The sequence below is a fragment of the Heterocephalus glaber genome, unplaced genomic scaffold, assembly GCF_053883595.1.
Source record: "Heterocephalus glaber isolate CG9 unplaced genomic scaffold, H.glaber_assembly_v1.0 deba00001452, whole genome shotgun sequence".
Taxonomy (NCBI): Eukaryota; Metazoa; Chordata; class Mammalia; order Rodentia; family Bathyergidae; genus Heterocephalus; species Heterocephalus glaber.
Window position 1 is genome coordinate 20,453,114 of NW_028258302.1, and position 21,222 is coordinate 20,474,335.

Genomic DNA, 21,222 nt, shown 5'->3' on the forward strand with positions numbered 1-21,222 from the left:
CACCAAAAAAAAATGTGATTTCATTGTTAGCTTTTCTAACATAACTACAAAGCTAAATCTAAAGAACAATTTCATATGACTCATTCTCAACCTAGCATTTGTTTATTCCACTGTCCCTCTCCACGAATATGAATCATAGAGCTGACTCTAAATGAGTAAGAGCTCATCATGAAGAAATGATTTTTGTGGGGCTGGCGATTGTACCCAGGATCTTGCCATGCTAAGCAAGTGCTTTACCACCGAGCTAAAACTCCAAGCCCCAAGTAGTTTGTTTAAAAAATGTACAAATGTAATCTGTATTGGGACTTAATTATCTCTACTAACTTTCTCTTTTTTTTTTTTGGTACCTGGGATCAAAACTCAGGACCTTTTTATAATGCAGGCAGTGGCACCACTGAGCTAAATCCCGGGCCCCTAACTTTCTCTCTTTTAAACATTAGGTTTCCACTGTGAGAACAAAACAGAAAATTACTAAAGACAGCTTGGGACATTTAAAACAACAAATAACTGTTTCAGAGGATAAAATCTAGATAAGATAGCTTTTGCCTGTGCTTTCTATATGAATAATCACCATTTGTTTTTCTTTCCATTTTTTGACAGGGTCTTGTTAGGTTGCTTAAGTTGCCCAGACTGGGCTCAAACTTTTAATCCTCCTGCCTCCAAGAATTCTAGGATTGCAAATGTGTTATCACTTCACATGGCTAGTCTTTTCCACTTTTAAAATATAACATTAGGAAGGAAAATCAGTATAACCTGTCTTTTCCTTCTAAAATTTGTAAAAATAATACAGTACTGTAAACTTTCAAACAATGAAGAAATGTAAAGAAAGTAAAAAATCACTCTTGTTAATTTTTTTAAAGTTTGGATTTTTTTTTTTTTTTTTGAGACAGGGTCTTGCTTTGTATTCAGGCTGGCCTCAGACTTGCAGCAATCATCCTGCCTCAGCCTTCCAAGTGCTGGGATTACAAGTGTTCTCCACTACACCTGGCCATGGATTGAGTAGTACATGATATAAAACAGATTCACCAATACTGTTGTTAAAATTGAATAAAAAATAGGAATAAAAAATAATCTGTAGTTCTTAAGAAACATCTTTTCCTCTTATTATTATGCTATCAAAAGTGAATAGGATGAATTGTCCAAGATGTGTTTATGTAGGAGAATGAATGTACACTCATTCATTAATTGCTTTTCCTCACAGCTGTAGTGCTCCAAAACCCATGGCTTATTTTTACCATCTTCCAGATTTGCTCCGGATGTTTTTTGATTGCCTATATGATGAGGAGGTGATCTCTGAGGATGCCTTCTACAAATGGGAGAGCAGCAAGGACCCTGCAGAGCAGAATGGGAAGGGCATGGCCCTGAAATCTGTCACAGCATTTTTCACATGGCTGAGGGAAGCAGAAGAGGAGTCTGAGGATAACTAAAACTTCAAATACACAAAATGAAACTAAAGAAACAATTTAAGTATTTTTTTAAAAAGTTTCACGTCTTCTTCAATCACAGTGCAGCAAAGCCAATTCTCACAGAAACCCCCATGTTTGCACGAGTGAAAGGGGAGAGAGAAAAGGTGATCATGGAGGAAAAAGGTACTGGAAACAAGTAGACTTCAAACCTGAGGGCGGGAGCACTAAAACCAAAATACATGTATTATTTATAGAAAATATTTTGTTTTAATCTTTTCTTTTTAAACAAGGACTCATACTTTAAAAAAAATGTTTAGCAAAAAAAAGATGAGAACTTTTAATTTATTTTAAGGACTGCAAATGCCAGTGTGTAATTTTTTAATTTGCAGTTTCTGTAAACAACTTGTATAATAGAAAAGTAGAGAAATAAATTTCCCTCCCCTTCAGATGCACCTCATGTTTGTTTTAAGGCATAATAGTTAGTCTAAATTTGAGAAGGTTTGAGGTAAACAAGGTAAGAAAGATTTTTTTTTCTTTTTTTTGGCATCAAATCTTTCTGCCTGCCTCTCAGCTTGCTTCAGAAAAAAAAAGAAATCACAATAGTAATTAAAACATACATAACCTTGGAACAGAAGGAAATGCTGTGAACTAGAGAACTCCAAGAATTGTTCAAAAAAAGTGCTACCCTGGAAAAAATATTCTTAATACTTCTGAAATCTTTAGAGCAACTTTAAGGCCTGTAAATACATAGAACAAATATTTAAAAAACAAAAAGAAACTGACTCAGTACTATTTCTTTTCATTTTCAAAATATAAAGAACAAAATAAAGACAAACATTGCAAGTTTAAAAGAAAGTAGCGCGACTTCTCCTTTTGCCAGCTGCAGCATGTACACCCAACCCCGGGAGGTACTGTCTGGCTGTTCTTTGCCTCCTCCAAGTAACTCCTGAGGAGCATGGTGGGGGTGGGGATTGTGTGTACCAGTGTGCACACCTGCGTGTGTGCGTGTGTGTGTGTGTGTGTGTGTGTGTGTGTCTTTGGTGGGAAAATGCAAGCTACTGCATGGGTAGGGAGGGCACTTGCGGGAGTCCAGAAAAAAATTTCCAACGTCAGCTAGAGATACATTTGGGGTAAGAGCAAATCAAAGGCGTTTTTTTTTTGGAGACAGGGTCTCGCTGTGCAGTCAGGCTGACCTTGAACTCAGTATGTAACCCTGGTTGGCCTTGAACTTAGCCTCCCAAGTGCTAGGATTATAGGCATGTGACACAAAACCTGGCACCAGGCAATTTTAAATAATTCAAGTCTTCTACTTAGTGTATCAGGACTGAGAATGCTACCTCACACTTCACTTTCAGACTGCTGCCATTGATTTAAAAACCTCCCATCAGTTGCTTGCAATACTTTAGAAATTCAAAGATACCTTCTAAAGAATGGGAAGAAAAAGCAACCCAAGTTTCATTATGTTATTTGGTGGGGATGAGGTTTAAGACCAAACCAATTACTATCTCTCCTTAATGAAGAAAGTCTGGCTGCTCCCAAAATAAAGTTTTTATATTTTGTATCTTTTTTTTTGGTACCGGGGATCAAACTTGGGACCTTGTGCTTTCAAGGCAGATGGCAGAACCACTGAGCTAAATCCCTGGCCCTATATTTTGTATCTTGATAACTAAAGCTTCTGCTGACTTCCGTCTCTAGGGAAATATCTATAATAAGAGACTTGGCAAGACTTGTGAAGTTCAAGAACAAAATATTCCATAGTAATAAAAGGATTTTCTTGACCATAGTTGTGCATAATAGAGAGCCCTCATTTGGAACCCAGAGTCCATTCCCTGGTGGTGAAAAAGAGGGTCCTGAAAGTCTCTTAGCAGGCATGTGGCAGCATCTGCCGTAAGATGTAGAAGAGCCTGGAAGAACTGTTTTGTTGAGTGCAGACTGCTTGAGACCCCTCAGTTGGAAAAAGAATCTGAGGAAGGCAGGTTGGTGAATCAATAACTGTCATTTGTTTGCAGGGGTCTGACCAAGAATGAGGCTTCATGCAGTAGAAATGGGCTATTCACTAATATGTGAAATGTTACGGACAAGTGTTGGAAATGGAGGATAAAGAAAAATATTTTTGAAAAAGTTAAAGGATTAAAGTAATCTTAACATGTAAACACTTATAGTACAGTAACAGAATATTTGAAATCTCACCTATAGAAAGTAGTGTAATGAAAAAACAAACTTTGTGTATCTTGTTGCTAACTAGAATGTTCAATAGGATTAGAAGTGTTATGTAAAGGCAAAATATGAGCAAATTAAGACAACTGATCCCCAATCATATCATAGAACTGCAATTCATTGATTGCTACCCTTCTAAATAGTCTTCTTACTAGAAAGCAGGATTTGGTGGATTTTGTTTTAAAATAATAGGCAACATTGTCAACATTGCCATCCCTGTACTCCTTTCAAGATGTAGTCAAAATTCTTTCACCAATTTTGGCTTTGGGAGCAGGTCCAGTGTCTCTTAGTTTATTAATTAGCACACTTATGCCTATATTCAAACCAGTTAACAGCTTTTCAGTAACTTACATGAAAGTCTTGTCATTTCTAGTCTAGCAAATGAAAATGATACCAATTTTCAAAATAAACTTATTTTAGGGCCTGGGATTTAGCTCAGTGGTTCCACTGCCTGCCTCGAAAGTGCAAGGTTCCAAGTTTGATCCCCAGTACAAAAAAATAAATAAACTTATTTTAGATTCTTGCATAGACATATAAACCACTTCTCAGCTGCACCATGAACTAGTTTTATTCACCAAATACTTAATATCCTGGAGTTATAGATCAATGGTGGAGCATGTCTTGAGCATGGAGGAAGCCTTGAGTTTAATCCATCTTTTAAAAACACTTACTGATCATCTACTGTATAGTAGGTATAGAGGAAATAACAGTGACCAAAGCCATCTTTGCCCTTATGACTCATATTTTAAAAAAATTTTTTTTGGTACTGGGATCGAACTTGGGACCTTGTGCTTGTAAGGCAGGTGGCAGAACCACCGAGCTAAATCCCCGGCCCACTCATATTCTTTATGGAAATGGAAAGTTAGAGATTAACATTACATCATCCTACCTCACTAAGAAGTGTTAATCTCTTTTATTCTGGCACACCACAGGCCTCCATGTCCTGCAGGAATTTAGGCAGAGATGCACTAACCCTATTCTAGTTTGGAGAATAACCACCCCCCGCCCCAAATAAGTGGGTATAATCAAGATATGAGATGATTTATGTGTCAAAGAAGCTTCAGAGAATCATGAGCTAAATATTTTTTAATGTTTTGTTTTGAAATTTCACACTTAAAAGTTGCAGATTTTACAGAGTTCCATGTATCTCTCACCCAAATAGACTACCTTAGGATATTTGGCAAAACTGTGAAACCAGCACTAGTACTTTGATATTAACTAAACTCTGGACTATTTAGATTGGCACTTGTGTCCCTTTTCTGGTCCAGGATGCAATCCAGGCTACTATATTGCATTCAGTAATCATGTTTCTTTTGTGTCCTCAGGCCTTTGGCAGTTTAGTCTTTGTTTTTCATGATCTTGACAAGTTTGAGTAATGGTGTGGTGGTTTGTACAATGCCCATCAATTTGGGCCTATCCAGTATTTTTCTCACCATTAAACTAGGGTTATAGATTTGGGGTAAAAATGCTATATAAGAGAAGTGCCTTTCTCATCATATATTGGCAGGTACATGACACTCATATGTCACCAAGAGTAAGTAGTAATAGTCTCCTTGACTACTTGAGTAAAGAGGTATTTGCCAGGTTTCAGCACTCTAGACATACTTTTCCCTTCCCCTTTATCTACTCCAGTCTACTGTATTTGACTTAGCCAGTCACTAAGTGCCTCCCACACTGGGAAGGGACTGGGAGTAGGAAAGAATTGAGCATCTCCTCCTTCCTGGTGTAGGAAATACCTGCTTAAGTTACTTGGAATTCTCTGCAAAGAAGATTGTCTCTTCTCTCCACTTGCTCTTTATTCACCCATTTATATATATATATATATATATATATATATATATATATATATATATATATATATGGACCTGTGTGGATATATATTGTATCATTATGGACTCATATATTTATTTTATACTTTGAATTACAATTCAGTATGACATTTTGTTGTTCAGATTGTTCCAGTTTGTCCACTAGGAACTGTATGAAATGGGCTCATTTGTACTTTTGACAGCCCCCTGTTCTTTTTTAAAAGAGCATTTACATCACAAAATGTTACAGATATATCTTGTATTTTCCCTGCCCAGCCCTAGAATCAGACATTTCTACAAGAATCCCTGGTTTCTTTTTTTTTTGGTACCGGGGATCAAACTCGGGTCCTTGCACTTGCCCAGTAGGCAGCGAAATCACTGAGCTAAATCCCCAGCCCAATCCCTGGTTTCTTATAGAAGAAAAGTATTTAAAAACCACAATCTGGACTCAAGGGGTAGTTATTGATACTGGGTGTCACAACATTTTGGTCTGCAAATGTTTTTAACTCCACTTTTTACTAAAGGTGAGATCTTGTCAGGTGAGTAAACCACTTTCATACAAATCATGAAACACTGATTTTTTTCTTTTTTTTCAGTCAGTGTCTCACCATGTAGTTCAGTCTGGCCTTGAACTCACTATGCAGCCCCCACTGGCCTCAAACTCACGTGGATCCTCCTGCCTCATCCTCCGGAGAGCTGGGATTACAGGCATGTGCCACCACACTCAACAAAGCATTGATTTTAGAAAACTAACTTTCAGAAAACATTGGTTGGGCTGGGGATACAAGCTCAGTGGTAGAGTGCTTGCCTAGCTTGCCTAAGGCCCTGGGTTTGATCCCCACCCAGCATCACAAGAAAAAAAAAGGAAGAAAACATTCATTTTATAATATATATGAGACTCTGGTACCCAAAAGCTCAAGCTTACATATATTCCACTCGTGCTTTTTTTTAACATAAGAAAAATGATGGGGATTATACCTTTCCCCTTATGATAGAATTACCCTTAGTAAAAGCCTATAATCCTAGTACTCAGGAACTGAGACAGGAGGATCACCACAAATTCCAAAGCCAGCCTACACTACATAGTGAGACCCTGTCTCACAAAACAAAGTGACACATACATACCTGTAGTCCCAGCTACTCAGAAGAGTGAGGGAAGGGATCACAAATTTAAGACCAGCTTGGGCAAGTTAGACCCTAGCTCAAAAAAGGTGGAGTCTGGGATGTAGATCAGTGGTAGTGCACTTGCCTAGCATTTGTAAAGCCAGGAATTCATCCCCAGCACTGCAAAAGAAAGAAACAAGAAATTAGGCCATCAAAGGAACTAACTGGGGGGGGAAATGTTGCCCTACTTGGTTGGATAAGAAGAGCTCATACAGGAATAAATTGTATGTGATGTAATGGAAAGAGGTCAGGCTAAAATCGGGTTCTGGTTGGGGAGTACATGGTGTATTCTAAGAACAAAGAACAGGTGGCAAAATATGTTGTGATCACACATGCAAAAGTCAGTTTCAACATGCCCTTATGACTAATCTAGATGAATTTTTTTCTGAACAAATGAGGGAGAAAAACTTTAAAAGTTGCCTTTTATCATTGTGGACCACATAATATTTTGTGCATGGGGTGTTCCCATAAGATTATAATGGAGCAGAAAAATTCCTGTTGTTCATATTTGTACTGTCCCTTTTCTATCCTTAGGTAATACAAATATTTACCATTGTGTTCCAGTGGCCTACAATACAGAACTATCCCATACAGATTTGTCATCTAGAAGCATTAGGCTATACCACATAGTGTAGATATATAGTAGGCTGTCCCATCTACTTTGATATAAGTACACTTTGATGTTTCCACACAAGTTTGAATCACAAGTTTGAGTCCTGCCTGGGCAACTTACTGAGACTCCCATCTCAAGAAACAAAAAGAGCTAGGGATGTAGCTTAGTAGGAGAGCACCTCTAGGTTCCAGTACCCCCCCAAAATCATTTTCAGTCCTCAAATTTGTCCCCCACATAGTGTACTGAATAGCTGCATGCTTGGTGTTAGCTGTTACATGGCATCAGTGTTACTCAAAGTATGGCCTGAGACCAGGAACATGGGTATCGTGTCAGAGATGTATGTTCACAAGCCCCAGGTTACTAAAATGGAACACGGAGAGGTGCAAGGAGCCCAAAAAACTGCTTTTAACCAGCTCTTAAAGAAATTCATAGGCACATTGACATTTGTTTTGTTTTAAAGATCCAACCCAGACCCTCCCACATGCTAGGCAAATACATTTCCACTGAGTTAGAAAACACAATTCTGGCATATTGATATTTATGAAGTACTGCCTGGGAGTAGTTCACCTCTGCCCTACTTTATAAAGCTTCTCACAAAGTTAAGCAAGTATGCTTTTAGAACTTTTAGGCTTTTGTTTTCTCATCTTAAGACAGAAACAATAATCCCTTCCCAAAGAACAGTATCAGTGAGATAGTATATATCGAAACACTTTGTAAATTATAATTTTCCAGGCAACAGAGTGGAATCTAATTGGGTCTTCACACCAAATTTGTGATAGACAAAATGGTACTGCTTCTTGTTACAGAGCAGTGAACAGAATACAGTACCACAGAAGTCTAGTTGTATTAGGGCTGAGCTTTGCACTTGCTTCTGTTGGAGGCAGTGTCTTCCTCAAAATAATTTCTTTCACCACCAGGAGTCTATTCTACAATTGGGAAAAAAATGATATAGTGGGTATATTTTGGAGCCACATATTCAGAAAAATACAGACTAGTGTATCCCTGCCTGAGTTGTTAAAACCTCAGTAATGTCATCTACAAAATAAGGATAAAACATTAAAGGACAGCAATTTTAATTAACAACAAAAAAATAAGGATAGCATCATCTGCTTCCTCATACTGTCATCAAGATTAATTAAGATAAAGTGGCTAGCATTCTTTCTAGAATATCTGGGCACTTCTCACCTGTGCCCAGAGTTCTTTTTCTACAACACTACATTCTTAGTCATACCCAGCAACATACAATGAGACAACAATGTCTTCAGAATTGTAAGAGATAGTGATATTTTGCCTAGCCACACTGAATATTTTTTGTATCACTTAAATGTGGTTTTTTATGTATCATTTCTGCTGGCCTAGTCTCAGGCTTCCATCTTGAACTCCTAATAGACTTGGGGATAAAAAGAAGCTTTTCATAGGATTCAATAATGTATTGCAAAATCTTTTTTGACCCTACAAGGATTAATGCTTAGTGGTCTTTTCAAATTACACATTCCTATAACAATAATGAGTAGTATTTGCTACGAAACCATGGTAGACTCCTGAAAATAGCAGTTTCTTATAAATGCATACTCTGTCACATCCAGCTCTGGTTTCTGTTCATGATGTAAGAAATACTGGCTGCTTAAGTAAAGAGACAGCTACAACAAAGGAGCTTTCTGGGTGATTAAATTCCAGTGTTTTATCAGTATCATGAACTCAACTAGCAGAATGCAAAGAAGAGACACTGTAAGAATGTTAAATTTGAGGCCAGGGATTTAGCTCAGTGGTACCATGCCTGCCTTGCAAAGCACGAGGTCCTGAGTTCAATCCCTGGTACTGGAAAAAAAAAAAAGAATGTTAAATTTGAACATAGTCAAGTAGGGCCTTTGTAGTCAAAATGTTTTGTCTGACGGGAAGAGCAGAAACAATCGCAGATAAAATGTGAATTTTTGAACCAACAGTCTTGGATCTTGATATGTGTCAGTCCCAAAAGTATGCTACTCTTTCCAAATTTGTAGTGTTTGAAATTAACAGTGGCCTTAATACAAGTGTTTTGAGAGTATTCAGAGCCAGTATTTTCTGGTTCTTGAAAAAAATTGTATTTTCTCATCACCATGCAGTTTCACTGTTTTAAGGGTCCTTTTTTCCATCACCATGCTTTTCGAACCTTTCTCTTTTTTCCCTCTCAATGGATCCAATTTCATCAATTTGATTTTTTCAATTCTGTCTTATTTCCAAACACAAATTTTGTTCATGTATTCCCTTTACATTATTGAGCATTAAACAACAACCAAAAAACCACTTTTAACCACTTTAAACCTTTTCAAATGTCTCCACATTTACCAAGAAAAGGTATCTTAGAGTGACCAACTCACTTCACTCAAATTTTCCTGGTTTATAAACTGAAAGTCTTGCCTTCCATTAGTTTACTCCTTCCCCTTGTTCTCAGTAAGTAAATTAGAACAGTTAGCCACCAAGAGTGTCCCCAAGCTGACCCTTACCACCTCACCTCTGACTACCTATCACAGGCCTGGTTGCCCTGCAAAGCTTAGCCTATAAAGCCGTGAAGGAGTGGAACAAGTTGGCACGTTTACTTCATATTACATGGTCAAAACAAAACTAGGTGTCTTCTGCTTTTTAGTAAATGTGGCAAATACACTTTCTTCCATCTGTCTAAAATGCAGTTGTTTTGGCTCTGTCATTGTAAGGTGGAAAGACCTATCAATGCATACATGTCTCAGAATCTGACCTGAAAACAGGCTTGAAAGCAAGTCCTGCCGTTTTCCCGGGAGCTGGCAAGACTAAGTGTCCTCGTTACCTTGGTCCTAGACTGTATTCCCACTGAAAAACACTTCTATTAACATTCCTAGAAATTTGTTCTCTTGAGGGCTGAATCCTTACTCTCTAAAATGTCAGATGCTTCAAAGTATAGGAAAACTGTTGCTTAGAAATTTGTATCCTTGTGCACAAACAACCCTGGGCACATTCAGCTATTTGATCTTTCACAAAGAGGCCAAAAATATACAAAGGAGGAAAGATAGCCTTATTAATAAATGATGCTGTGAAAATTGGGGAGCCACATGCAGAAGATTAAATATAGACCCATATATCTCACCATATACTAGACTAAAATCAAAATGGGTCAAAAACCTAATTATTAAAACAGAAACATTGAGTCTACTGGAAGATAAAATAGGTAAAAGTCTTGAATGCACAGGCAGAGGCAAGGGCTTTCTGAACAGAACCCCAGTGGCACGAGAAAGAGTACCAAGAATTTACAAAGTGGGATCATACCAAATTTTTTAAAACTTCTACACAGCAAGGAAACAACCAACAGAGTGAAGAGACAACCCACAAAATGGGAAAAATGACTAATATCTAGAATATATAAAGAACTCAAAAAATTAGACCCCCCCCAAAAGACCTAATCAAAAAGTGGGCAACTAGAATGAATAGACACTTCTCAGAAGAGTTACAAGTGGCCAGTAAACACATGAAAAAATGTTCAGCATCTTTGGCTATTAGGGAAATGCAAGTTAAAACAACTCTGAGATTCTATCTTTTTCCAGAAAGAAAAGCTATCATCAAACAATCAGATAACAACAAATGCTGGCAAGGGCATGGGGGTAAGGAGCCTTCTGTATTGTTGGTGGGAATGTAAACTAGTACAACCACTGTGGAAATCAGTATGATTCCTCAGAAAACTAAAACTAGTGCCGGGCATGGGGGCTCATGCCTGTAATCCCAGTACTTGGGAGGCTGAGGTAGGAGGATCGCTGTGAGTTCAAGCCAGCCTAGACTACATAGTTCAAGGCCAACCTGAACTACATAGTGAGACCCTGTCTCAAAAAAAAAAAAAAAAAAAGAAAACTAAAACTAAAAATTCCATTCAACCTGGCTATTTCTCTTCTAGATATCATCCCAAGAGTTAAAGACACATAGTGATACATCCATACTCATGTTTACAGCAACACAATTCTTTTTTTTCTTCTTCAGTACTAAGGATTAAACTCAGGACCTTGTGCTTTCAAGGCAGGCAGAGTGCCACTGAGCTAAATCCCTGCCCCTCAGCATAATTCTTAATAGCTAAATCTTGGAAGTGCCCTATATGTCCATCAACAGATGAATGGATAAAGAAAATGTGGAGTACTAAGCTGCCATGAAAAGAAATAAATGAATCATTTGTAGGAAAAAGGATGCACCTTGAGACCATAATGTTAAGTAAAATAAATCAGACTCACAAGCCTAAATATCACATGGTTTCTCTTACATGAGAAACCCAAAATTTAAATAAAGAGCAAAATAAAAGACAGATAATAGGAAATAGGGAGATCTTTTTCAAATGGGAAGGGGAACAAGAGATGAAGGGAGGGGGCAATTGAAGGAAGAATTGAATAATTGAGATTTGTTATATACATGTACCAACTTCCCACAAGGAATGTAATAATTAGGCACTATGAACATGTACTAATAAAAAATAACTGAAAAAAAATCTTTATCCTCAAAATGAGAGTAAATTCTTGGCACATTTTTCAGAACCCCTCAGAGTTGTAGGTTGAAACACAGACTCCCATTGGATACCTAAGGGCTGCTGATGACTGCAGTCCAGGTTCTCAAACTGTGAATCACAACAATAACTTAGTGGGTTGGCTGGCATGTAACTGTAATCCCAGGTACTCCAGAGGCTGTGATGCAGTAATCACAAGTTAAAGGAAACCTGAACAATTTAGTGAGACCATGTCTTAAAACAAAGGACTGAGGGTGTAGGTCAGTGGTAGAACACTTTCCTGGCATGTGCTAAGGTCTTGGATTCAATATCAGGTACTGGAAAAAAAATTTATATAAAAAAAGATGGTGGAGCAGTATACAGCAGCATATTGGCCTCTCCAAGATTTGGAATCCATGGGGCTGGGGATTTAGCTCAGTGGTTTTGCCACCTGCTGTGCAAGCGCAAGGACCCGAGTTCGATCCCCAGTACCAAAACAAAAGAAAGATTTGGAATCCAGATACTGGAATATAACAACTTGGAGAAGAAAAGGAGGGTGGTGGATCCATAGGACCCAGGAAGGATCTGAAAGGAGAATTGGAGCCCACAGGCAAAGTAAAGACACACGCCTCAGTGCAGAACAAGGAAGTGGCAAACCACTTTCTCCCTGACTCAGCTCACAGCATGAGAGGAGGCTCAAATCAAGAGACACAGAGAGGATGGGTGACTCCAGGGAGAAACATACCAGTGCAGAAGAGCAGCAGATGTTGTGAACTACAACAGCTGGTAAGAAAGACTCCAGTCCAAGTGTCCTCCGGAGAGGGGGCTTGGCCAGATGCCATTTTAGGGAGGGGCCAACTGAACCCAGACTCAAGAGTAGCTGTGTGTTGGCTTCATCTCAGGGATCCCAGTGACTGGGTGATGCACAACCACAGAAGATATCTAGGGTCAGGAAGCTAAGATCAGTTCAGCAAGAGACACTCACAGTGTTGTAAGCAGAATAACTCAGGTCCCAACCGCACAACCAGAGGCCAGGATCAGCCTGAACTTATGTGGAGTTGAAAGCACCAGAATTGGCACCCTGCACTTTTCCTCCTGCAGGCTTGTTGGGATCATCCAGGCTCTTTGTCTGCCTCCTCTGTCTACCAGTGACAGCAGACACAATCTCTCACTTGGACACTAACACAAACTGTAGACCTTAGAAGATAACCACGGGCTTGAAAGCACGGAGTCTTTCTCTCTCTCTCTCTCTCTCTCTCTCTCTCTCTCTCTCTCTGCTTTTGTTTCTTTTTTCTTGATGTTTTCCATGAGTGTGAACATTGTTTTTGTTTTTCTGTTTTGTTTAGTTCTTGTTTTGTTTTTTTCCTGGTTTCTTTTTTCTTTTCTTTTTTTTTTTTTTTTTTTGGTACCAGGGATTGAACTCGGGTCCTTGCGCTTGCGCAGCAGGCGGCAAAACCACTGAGCTAAATCCCTGGCCCATTTCCTGGTTTCTTTCCCTTCTGTCTTCTTCACCAAGTTCCCAAAGCTTGGGTAACCTTCCTTTGTCCTTCAGCCTTGCTTCTACTCTCTTTCTATTTCTCTATTTTCCTCTCTTATCCCTTTTAAATTTTCTCCCCAAAGGTAAAAGCACTCCATTGAAGGGATATTTACTGTATAGAATTTCATGATTTGTTTTAGATTTAGTTATGTAACTATAAATCTTGTACCTATAGTTAAAGGTGGCAAATAAGAATCATCACAGTCTGGGATTTCCAGTCTGTGCTTGATGCTATTGTTACTACTGACTATACTACCTTATCCAAGCCGCCATACTTGTTGTGATCAGTTATTCTTCCTTGTGTGCCAATACTGAGATTGTCTGGGGATAATAAAGAACACCATAGTCCCATACCAAAGAACTGGGTGTTAGGCCAAATATACAGCAACTTCTCATCCCTAATAAATTGAAAACGCAGGATCTTGGGGCAGACTCAAAAGACAAAAACTAGCTACACCTAGAAGACACCTCTGAATAGTAGTCATTTTCCAAGGAAGTCTTCACATTAGTAATAAAGCTACCTACCATAAGCAATTTACAAGCATCAACACAGAAAACAAATTTAATTTTTTTGTACCAGGGATCAAACTCAGGATCTTGCACTTGTGAAGCAGGCACGGTGCCACTGAGCTAAATCCCCAGCCAAAATTTTAACAAATAGAAAATGAGCAGACACAGAAGCAAGATGCAACCCCAGGACCCGAGCTTGCCCAAGGTAAATCCAGAGAGCACTGAGATGGAAGAAATCAACAACCACCCACCTGAACTTTCTGAAATGGTAGCAGCGATATAACAAAGCAGATGAATGAGTCTCTAGAAAAAAAATCAGAAATAATTTCACAGATAACTAAAGATATGATAATAATGAAGGAAATGGTTAGTGAATCTAGAGTAGATACAGGTGGAGAGCTTAGGAAAGAGATGGAAACCATGAATGTCCAACATAGGAAAGAAACAGATGCTATGAAATTCTTATGAAACAGATTCAAACAGGTATGCAGGAGATTAAAAATTCTATTGACAGGTTTGTGGTTAGTGATCATCAAGGATTTCTTAAAAACAGCAAAACAAAAAAATCAATCCAACAGCTGCTAGATGATACAAAGAAGAATAACGTAAGATTAATTAGAATCAGCCAGGGATGTAGCTTGGTGGTGCAGTGCCTGCCTGCCAAGCAAGCACAAGGTCCTGAGTTCGATCCCCAGTACTGGGGGGGGGGGGGGCGGGGATCAGAATCAATGAAAAAAATCAGAAGATAGCACAAAGGACATTTTTAAAATGTTCACAGAAGAGAGAGAACTTCCCAGACATGGAAAAAGAATTTGACATACAGATAAGTGAATCATACCCTAGCCATGATCAGAAAAAAAAAATGCACCAACACATATGATAGTCAAGAGTCCAGAAATTCAACACAAGAATAGAATGTTAAAAGCTGTTAGAGGGGAAAAAAAAAAAAAAAAAAAAAAAAAAAACCAAATCACCAAATAAAAGGCCATCAGAATCACAGCAGACTTCTCAATACAAACCCTTAAGTCAAGGAGAGCTTGAAATACTTCAAGCTCTAAAAGAAAACAACCTCCAACCCAGACTGACGTACCCTGCAAAATTATCTTTCAAAATTGGAGAAATAAGATACTTCCATGATAAAGAACAGCTGAAGAAATTCATAACCACCAAACCAGCACTCCAAAAAGTTTTGAAGGATATTCTAGAAAAAAACAAAGAATACCACAATTCCATGCATCCCAAGAGAATGAAACCACCAGGAAAGGCAAGCAATTAAGCAGAGGGGAAAGAAAGGGAACCAACAATAAGAAAATAATAAGACAAGGATAAGTCAATACATATCTCTTATAACCATAAATGTGAATGGTGTCAGTTCATCAATCAAAAAAAAAAAAAACTGGCAGAATGGATCAAGAAATAAGACCCAGAATCGTGTGGAACACGTCGAATCAGTCCGGCGCAGACAGGCAGGTCCGCGCACGCCCTACAGAGGTCCTGAGTCGCACAGAACACGCTGAATCAGCCCGCTGCAGACAGGCAGGTCTATGCACGCCCTACCGAGGTCCTGAGTCACACGGAAGACACCGAATCACCCCGCTGCAGACAGGCAGCCACATGATTCCACACTACAAAGACTCAGAGGACACCAGACCACCAGACCAAGGTACTGAGTCCCACTGTTCCCAGCCCAGAGGTAGGGGCTTCTGAGCCGTGGTCCCACTGCTCCTGGTCCAGAGGAAGGGGCTTCCCGGTCACCATCCCTCCCGCTGCTCCCAGCCCAGAGGAAAGGGCTTTTGGGCCACCTTCTGTCCCGCTGCTCCTGGCCCAGAGGAAGGGGCTTCTGAGCCACCATCCCACTGCTCCTGGTCCAGAGGAAGGGGTTTCCCAGCCACCATCCCTCCGGCTGCTCCCAGCCCACAGGAAAGGGCTTTTGGGTCACCATCCCTACCGCTGCTCCTGGCCCCTGTCCCACCTCACCCAGCTCAGAGGAGGTAATCCGTGCAGGCGCTAACAGCTCCCCACCCCAGTCGAAATGAGAAAACACGTAAATAAGTCTCAAAACCAGACTTCCAGATCACCTACACCAACCCCAAAGGGAAATGAGATGGAACACTCCGATACTCAACCACCTGGACCCACTGAACTGGCAACAAAAAGGGATCTGGAAAAAATGAAATCAGAAATAATTTCTCAGATAACAGGAGAAATTGTGCCCCTAGTGCAAGACATGATTAACAAATCTAGAGAGGAGCTCAGGAACATGATGGAATCCCAACATAAGAAACAAATGGAATCCATAAAACAGATGCAAATAGATCTCCAGGACATGAAAAACTCCATTGAAAGTCTACACAGCAGAATGAGCCAGTGTGAGGACAGAATTTCAGATATAGAAGATAAGACTGTAATTAGTGACCAGGAAAAGAAAAATTGCTTCAAAATTATAAGGGAACATGAGAAATCAATCCAGCAGCTGCTAGATGATGCAAAGAAGAATAACATAAGACTGATTGGGCTCAATGAAGAAACAGGAGAGAGTGCAGATGACATAAAAAACCTCTTCACAGAAAAAATGGCAGAAAACTTCCCAAGCAGGGGAAAAGAGCCTGACATACAGATAAGTGAGGCATATAGGACTCCAAATAGCCTTGATCAAAAAAATCTACACATAGGCATATAATTGTTAAGATTCCAGAAACACAACAGAAGAACAAAGTTCTCCAAGCAGTCAGAGAAAAGAAAGAAATCACATACAAAGGAAATCCCATCAGAATCACAGCAGACTTCTCAACACAAACCATCAAGGCAAGAAGAGCTTGGAGTGACATATTCCAAGCCCTAAAAGAAAACAGCCTCCAACCCAGATTGATGTACCCTGCAAAACTATCTTTCAAAATGGATGGAGAAATAAGATACTTTCATGACAAAGAGCACCTTAGGAACTTCGTGAATACCAAACCAGCACTCCAAAGAATTTTACACAATAGCCTAGGAACAGACGTTGAGGATCACAACCCCAGGAAGCAAAGCAGAATGAACCCATCTGGTATGACAAGAAATTAAATGTAAAGGGGGAGAACCCAACAAAAAGAAAAAGTCATGGCAATGACAAGTCAATACGCTTCAGTTATAACCATCAACGTTAATGGTCTCAATTCACCAATCAAAAGAAATAGACTGGCACAGTGGGTCAAGAAGCAAAATCCAAAATATGCTACATACAAGAAACACACTTAATTCAAAAGGAAACTCATAGACTGAAAGTTAAAGGGTGGAAAACAATACTACATGTGACAGGAACCCGAAAAAAAGCAGGAGTAGCTATCCTCTTGGCAGATCAAGTAGATTTCAAACCAACACTGATTAAGAGAGACGAAGAAGGACACTACATCCTTGTAAAGGGAAGAATCCAAGAGGAAGAGATGACAATCATAAATATCTATGCACCAAACACTAGTGCACCCAACTATATAAAACAAATACTAACGGACATGAAAAGTCATATATACACTAACACAATTGTAGTGGGGGACCCCAACACCCCACTGTCACAAATAGATAGATCAACTAGACTAAAAATAAGGAATGAAATACTAGAACTCAATTGAACTCTTGCACAAATGAACTTAACAGATGTTTACAGAGTGTTCCACCCCACAAAATCAGAATACACATTCTTTTCAGCTGCACATGGGTCATTCTCCAAAATGGACCACATACTCACACATAGAACATGTTTAAGTAAGTGCAAAGGAATTGAAGTTGTCCCCTGTACATTATCAGACCATAGTGCAATGAAATTGGAGATCCATAGCAAAAGAAACTCAAAAAATTTCATAAACATGTGGAAATTGAACAACACACTTATGAATAACCAATGGGTCACAGAGTAAATTAAAGAAGAAATCAGACAGTTCCTTCAATTAAATGACAATGACAATACAACATATCGGAATCTATGGGACACAATGAAAGCTGTCTTACGAGGGAAATTCATAGCAGTGAATATGCATATTAGGAAAACAGAACGATCCCAATTAAACAACCTGATGCTGAACCTCAAGCTTCTAGAACAAGAAGAGCAGGACAAACCCAAAGTTCATACAAGGGAGGAAATTATAAAGATCAGAGGAGAAATCAATGCAATGGAGACTAAGAGAATGATACAAAAAATCAATGAAGCCAAGAGTTGGTTCTTCGAAAGAATCAACAAAATTGACAAGCCTTTAGCCAACCTTGTCAGAAAAAGGAAAGAAAAGGCCCAAATCCATGCAATTGGGAATGAAAAGGGTGAAATTACAACAGACCCAGCAGAAATCCAGAGGATCATCAATGCCTACTTCCAGAACCAATACGCCAATAAGATGGACAACACAGAAGAAATGGACAGATTCCTAGATACATATGAATTACCAAAGTTGAACGAAGAAGACCTAAAAATTCTGAACAACCCAATATCAACCAATGAAATTGAAAATGCAATTAAAAACTTATTAACTAAGAAAAGCCCGGGCCCTGATGGCTTCGCTGCTGAACTCTACAAGACATTTAGAGAGGAACTGCTGCCACTACTGTTTAAACTCTTCAGTGACATTGAAAGGGAAGCAATACTCCCAAATTCATTCCTGGAAGCAAGCATCACCTTGATCCTTAAAGCAGAGAAAGACCCAACCGAAAAAGAGAACTATAGGCCAATCTCACTAATGAACATGGATGGAAAAATCCTTAATAAGATAATGGCAAACAGAATGCAGAAGATCATCAAGAAGATCATACACCCTGATCAAGTGGGATTCATCCCAGGGATGCAGGGATGGTTCAATATATGAAAATCAATTAATGTAATACACTATATCAACAGAGCCAAGGACAAAAACCATATGATTATCTCCATAGATGCAGAAAAAGCATTTGACAAAATCCAACATGCATTTATGATAAAAACCCTACAAAAAATTGGAATAGATGGTCTCTACCTCAAACTGAAAGAAGCCATCTATGAAAAACCAACAGCCAATATCATACTAAATGGTCAAAAACTGAAATCCTTCACACTAAAATCAGGAACAAGACAAGGATGTCCACTATCACCACTCTTCTTCAATATAGTTCTGGAAACATTAGCCACAGCAATTAGACAAGAGAAAGAAATAAAAGGAATAAATATAGGAAATGAAGAAGTCAAATTGTCATTCTTTGCAGATGACATGATACTCTATATAGAAGACCCCAAGAACTCCACCAAAAGTCTTCTAGACTTAATAACCAAATTCAGTCAAGTAGCTGGTTACAAGGTCAACACACAAAAATCAATAGCTTTCCTCTACACCAATGACAGACTCACTGAGAGAGAAATAGGGCAAATAATTCCTTTCACAATAGCATCCAAAAAACTGAAATACCTAGGAATCATCCTAACGAAAGAAATCAAAGACCTCTTCTCTGAAAACTATGGCACTTTGAAAAGAGAGATTGAAGATGATATCAGAAAATGGACAGACATCCCCTGCTCCTGGGTAGGAAAGATTAATATAGTGAAAATGGCCATACTTCCAAAACTGCTATATAGATTTAATGCAATCCCAATTGAGATCCCAGCAGCATACTTCATAGACCTCGAGAAAACAATCCAAAAATTCATTTGGAACAAGAAGAGACCCAGAATAGCAAAAGCAATTCTAGGTAACAGAGACATGGCAGGGGGTATCACAATCCCCAACCTGCAACTATACTACAAAGCTACTGTGATAAAAACAGCATGGTACTGGCAAAGAAACAGACCTGAGGACCAGTGGAACAGATTAGAAGATGCAGAAACAACGCCAGACACACTCAGCCATCTCATCTTTGACAAAGGAGCCAAACACCCTCACTGGAGGAAAGATAGCCTCTTTAATAAATGGTGCTGGAAAAATTGGGCTTTAACTTGCCAAAGATTAAAACTAGACCTGTATCTCTCACCATGCACTAAACTAAAATCAAAATGGATTAAAGATCTAAATATTAAAATAGAAACTCTGAACCAGTTGGAACAGAGGTTAGGTAGAACTCTTGAAGACATTGGTGTGGGAAAAGATTTTATGAACAAAACCTCAGTTGCCTGTGAACTAGCACAAACAATCAACAAATGGGATCTCTTCTTATTAAAAAGCTTCTGCACAGCAAGAGAAACCACCAGCAGTGTGAAGAGACAATCCACAATGTGGGAAAAAATCTTCACCTGCTCTTCCTCAGACAAAGGTCTACTATCTCGAATCTATAAAGAACTTCAAAAGATCAGACCTCCCAAATTTAAAGACCCAATCCAAAAATGGGCATCTGAAATGAACAGACATTTCTCACACAAAGAAGTAGAAAGGGCAAACAAATACATGAAAAAATGTTCAACATCACTGGTCATTCGAGAGATGCAAATGAAAACAACACTGAGATTCCACTTCACTCCAGAAAGAATGGCTGCTATCATGAAATCAACCAATAACAAATGCTGGCGGGGCTGTGGGGAAAGAGGAACCCTGCTCCACTGCTGGTGGGAGTGTAGACTGATGCAACCACTGTGGAAATTAGTATGGAGATACCTGAAAGAACTAGGACTGGACGTCCCATTTGACCCCACTATTCCACTGCTGGGGATCTTCCCCAAAGAATTCAAAGAATCATACCACAGTGATATATGTGCACCCATGTTCACAGCAGCGCAGTTTGTAATAGCTAAAACTTGGAAACAGCCCAAATGCCCATCAACTGGAGACTGGATAAAGACAATGTGGTTTTTTAATAAAATGGAGTACTACTCAGCCATAAAAAATGAGAAATTAGAGACATTTATAGCTAAGTGGATGCACATTGAGGGAATACTCTTAAGTGAAATAAATAGGACACACGTGTAAATACTGAATAGTTTCTCTGGTGTGAGAAACTAAATAAGGACTAAATGTATAATAGGTAATGTGAAATAGGAAGAAAAGGGGCAAAGGGGAAGGAAGTGGGAGGGCTAGGGGAAAGGATAGAAGGGAATGGGATTAATATGAGAAAATGGAAAAATAGGAACAAAATCTTTGTAAATAGGGAAGAATGGAGGGGTTGAAGGGAGGGCTGGGCAAGGGTGAAAAATAAGAACCAAGAGAGACTATGTAAAGGTGCAAATTTCCAATGATGAATGTCATTATGTTGTATACCTAAAATGTACCAATGATTAGAATGAATAATCGATAATGTAAAATAGGAAGAAAAGGTCCAAAGGGGTAGGGGTAGTGGGAGGGGCAGGGGAAAGGAAAGAAGGGAAAGGAAAAAATGATGAGAAATGGAAAAAATGGAAATAAAGTCTTTGTAAATAGGGAAGGGTGGAGGGCATGAAGGGAGGGCTAGGAATGGGGAAAAAATAAGAACCAAGATGTATTATGTAAAGGTACAATTCCCACTGAGAAATGTAATTGTATTGTATACCTACAATGTACCAATAAAAGAATTTAATACCAAAAAAAATACAAAACTCACAA

The 21,222-nt window shown here is 39.0% G+C and overlaps 1 protein-coding gene across 26 annotated transcripts in view; it reads left to right on the top strand.

The window, feature by feature from the left end:
* Eif4g3 (eukaryotic translation initiation factor 4 gamma 3) overlaps positions 1 to 1,852 on the top strand; it is a 363,950-nt gene extending 362,098 nt beyond the window's left edge. For all 26 annotated transcript variants that reach the window (XM_021262986.2, XM_021262987.2, XM_021262988.2 and 23 more), the window contains one exon: positions 1,246 to 1,852. In XM_021262986.2, coding sequence (XP_021118645.2) covers positions 1,246 to 1,427 — 182 coding nt within the window. In that variant the 3' untranslated portion in view covers positions 1,428 to 1,852. The remainder of the gene's footprint in view (positions 1 to 1,245) is intronic.
* Positions 1,853 to 21,222: the final 19,370 nt, after the last annotated feature.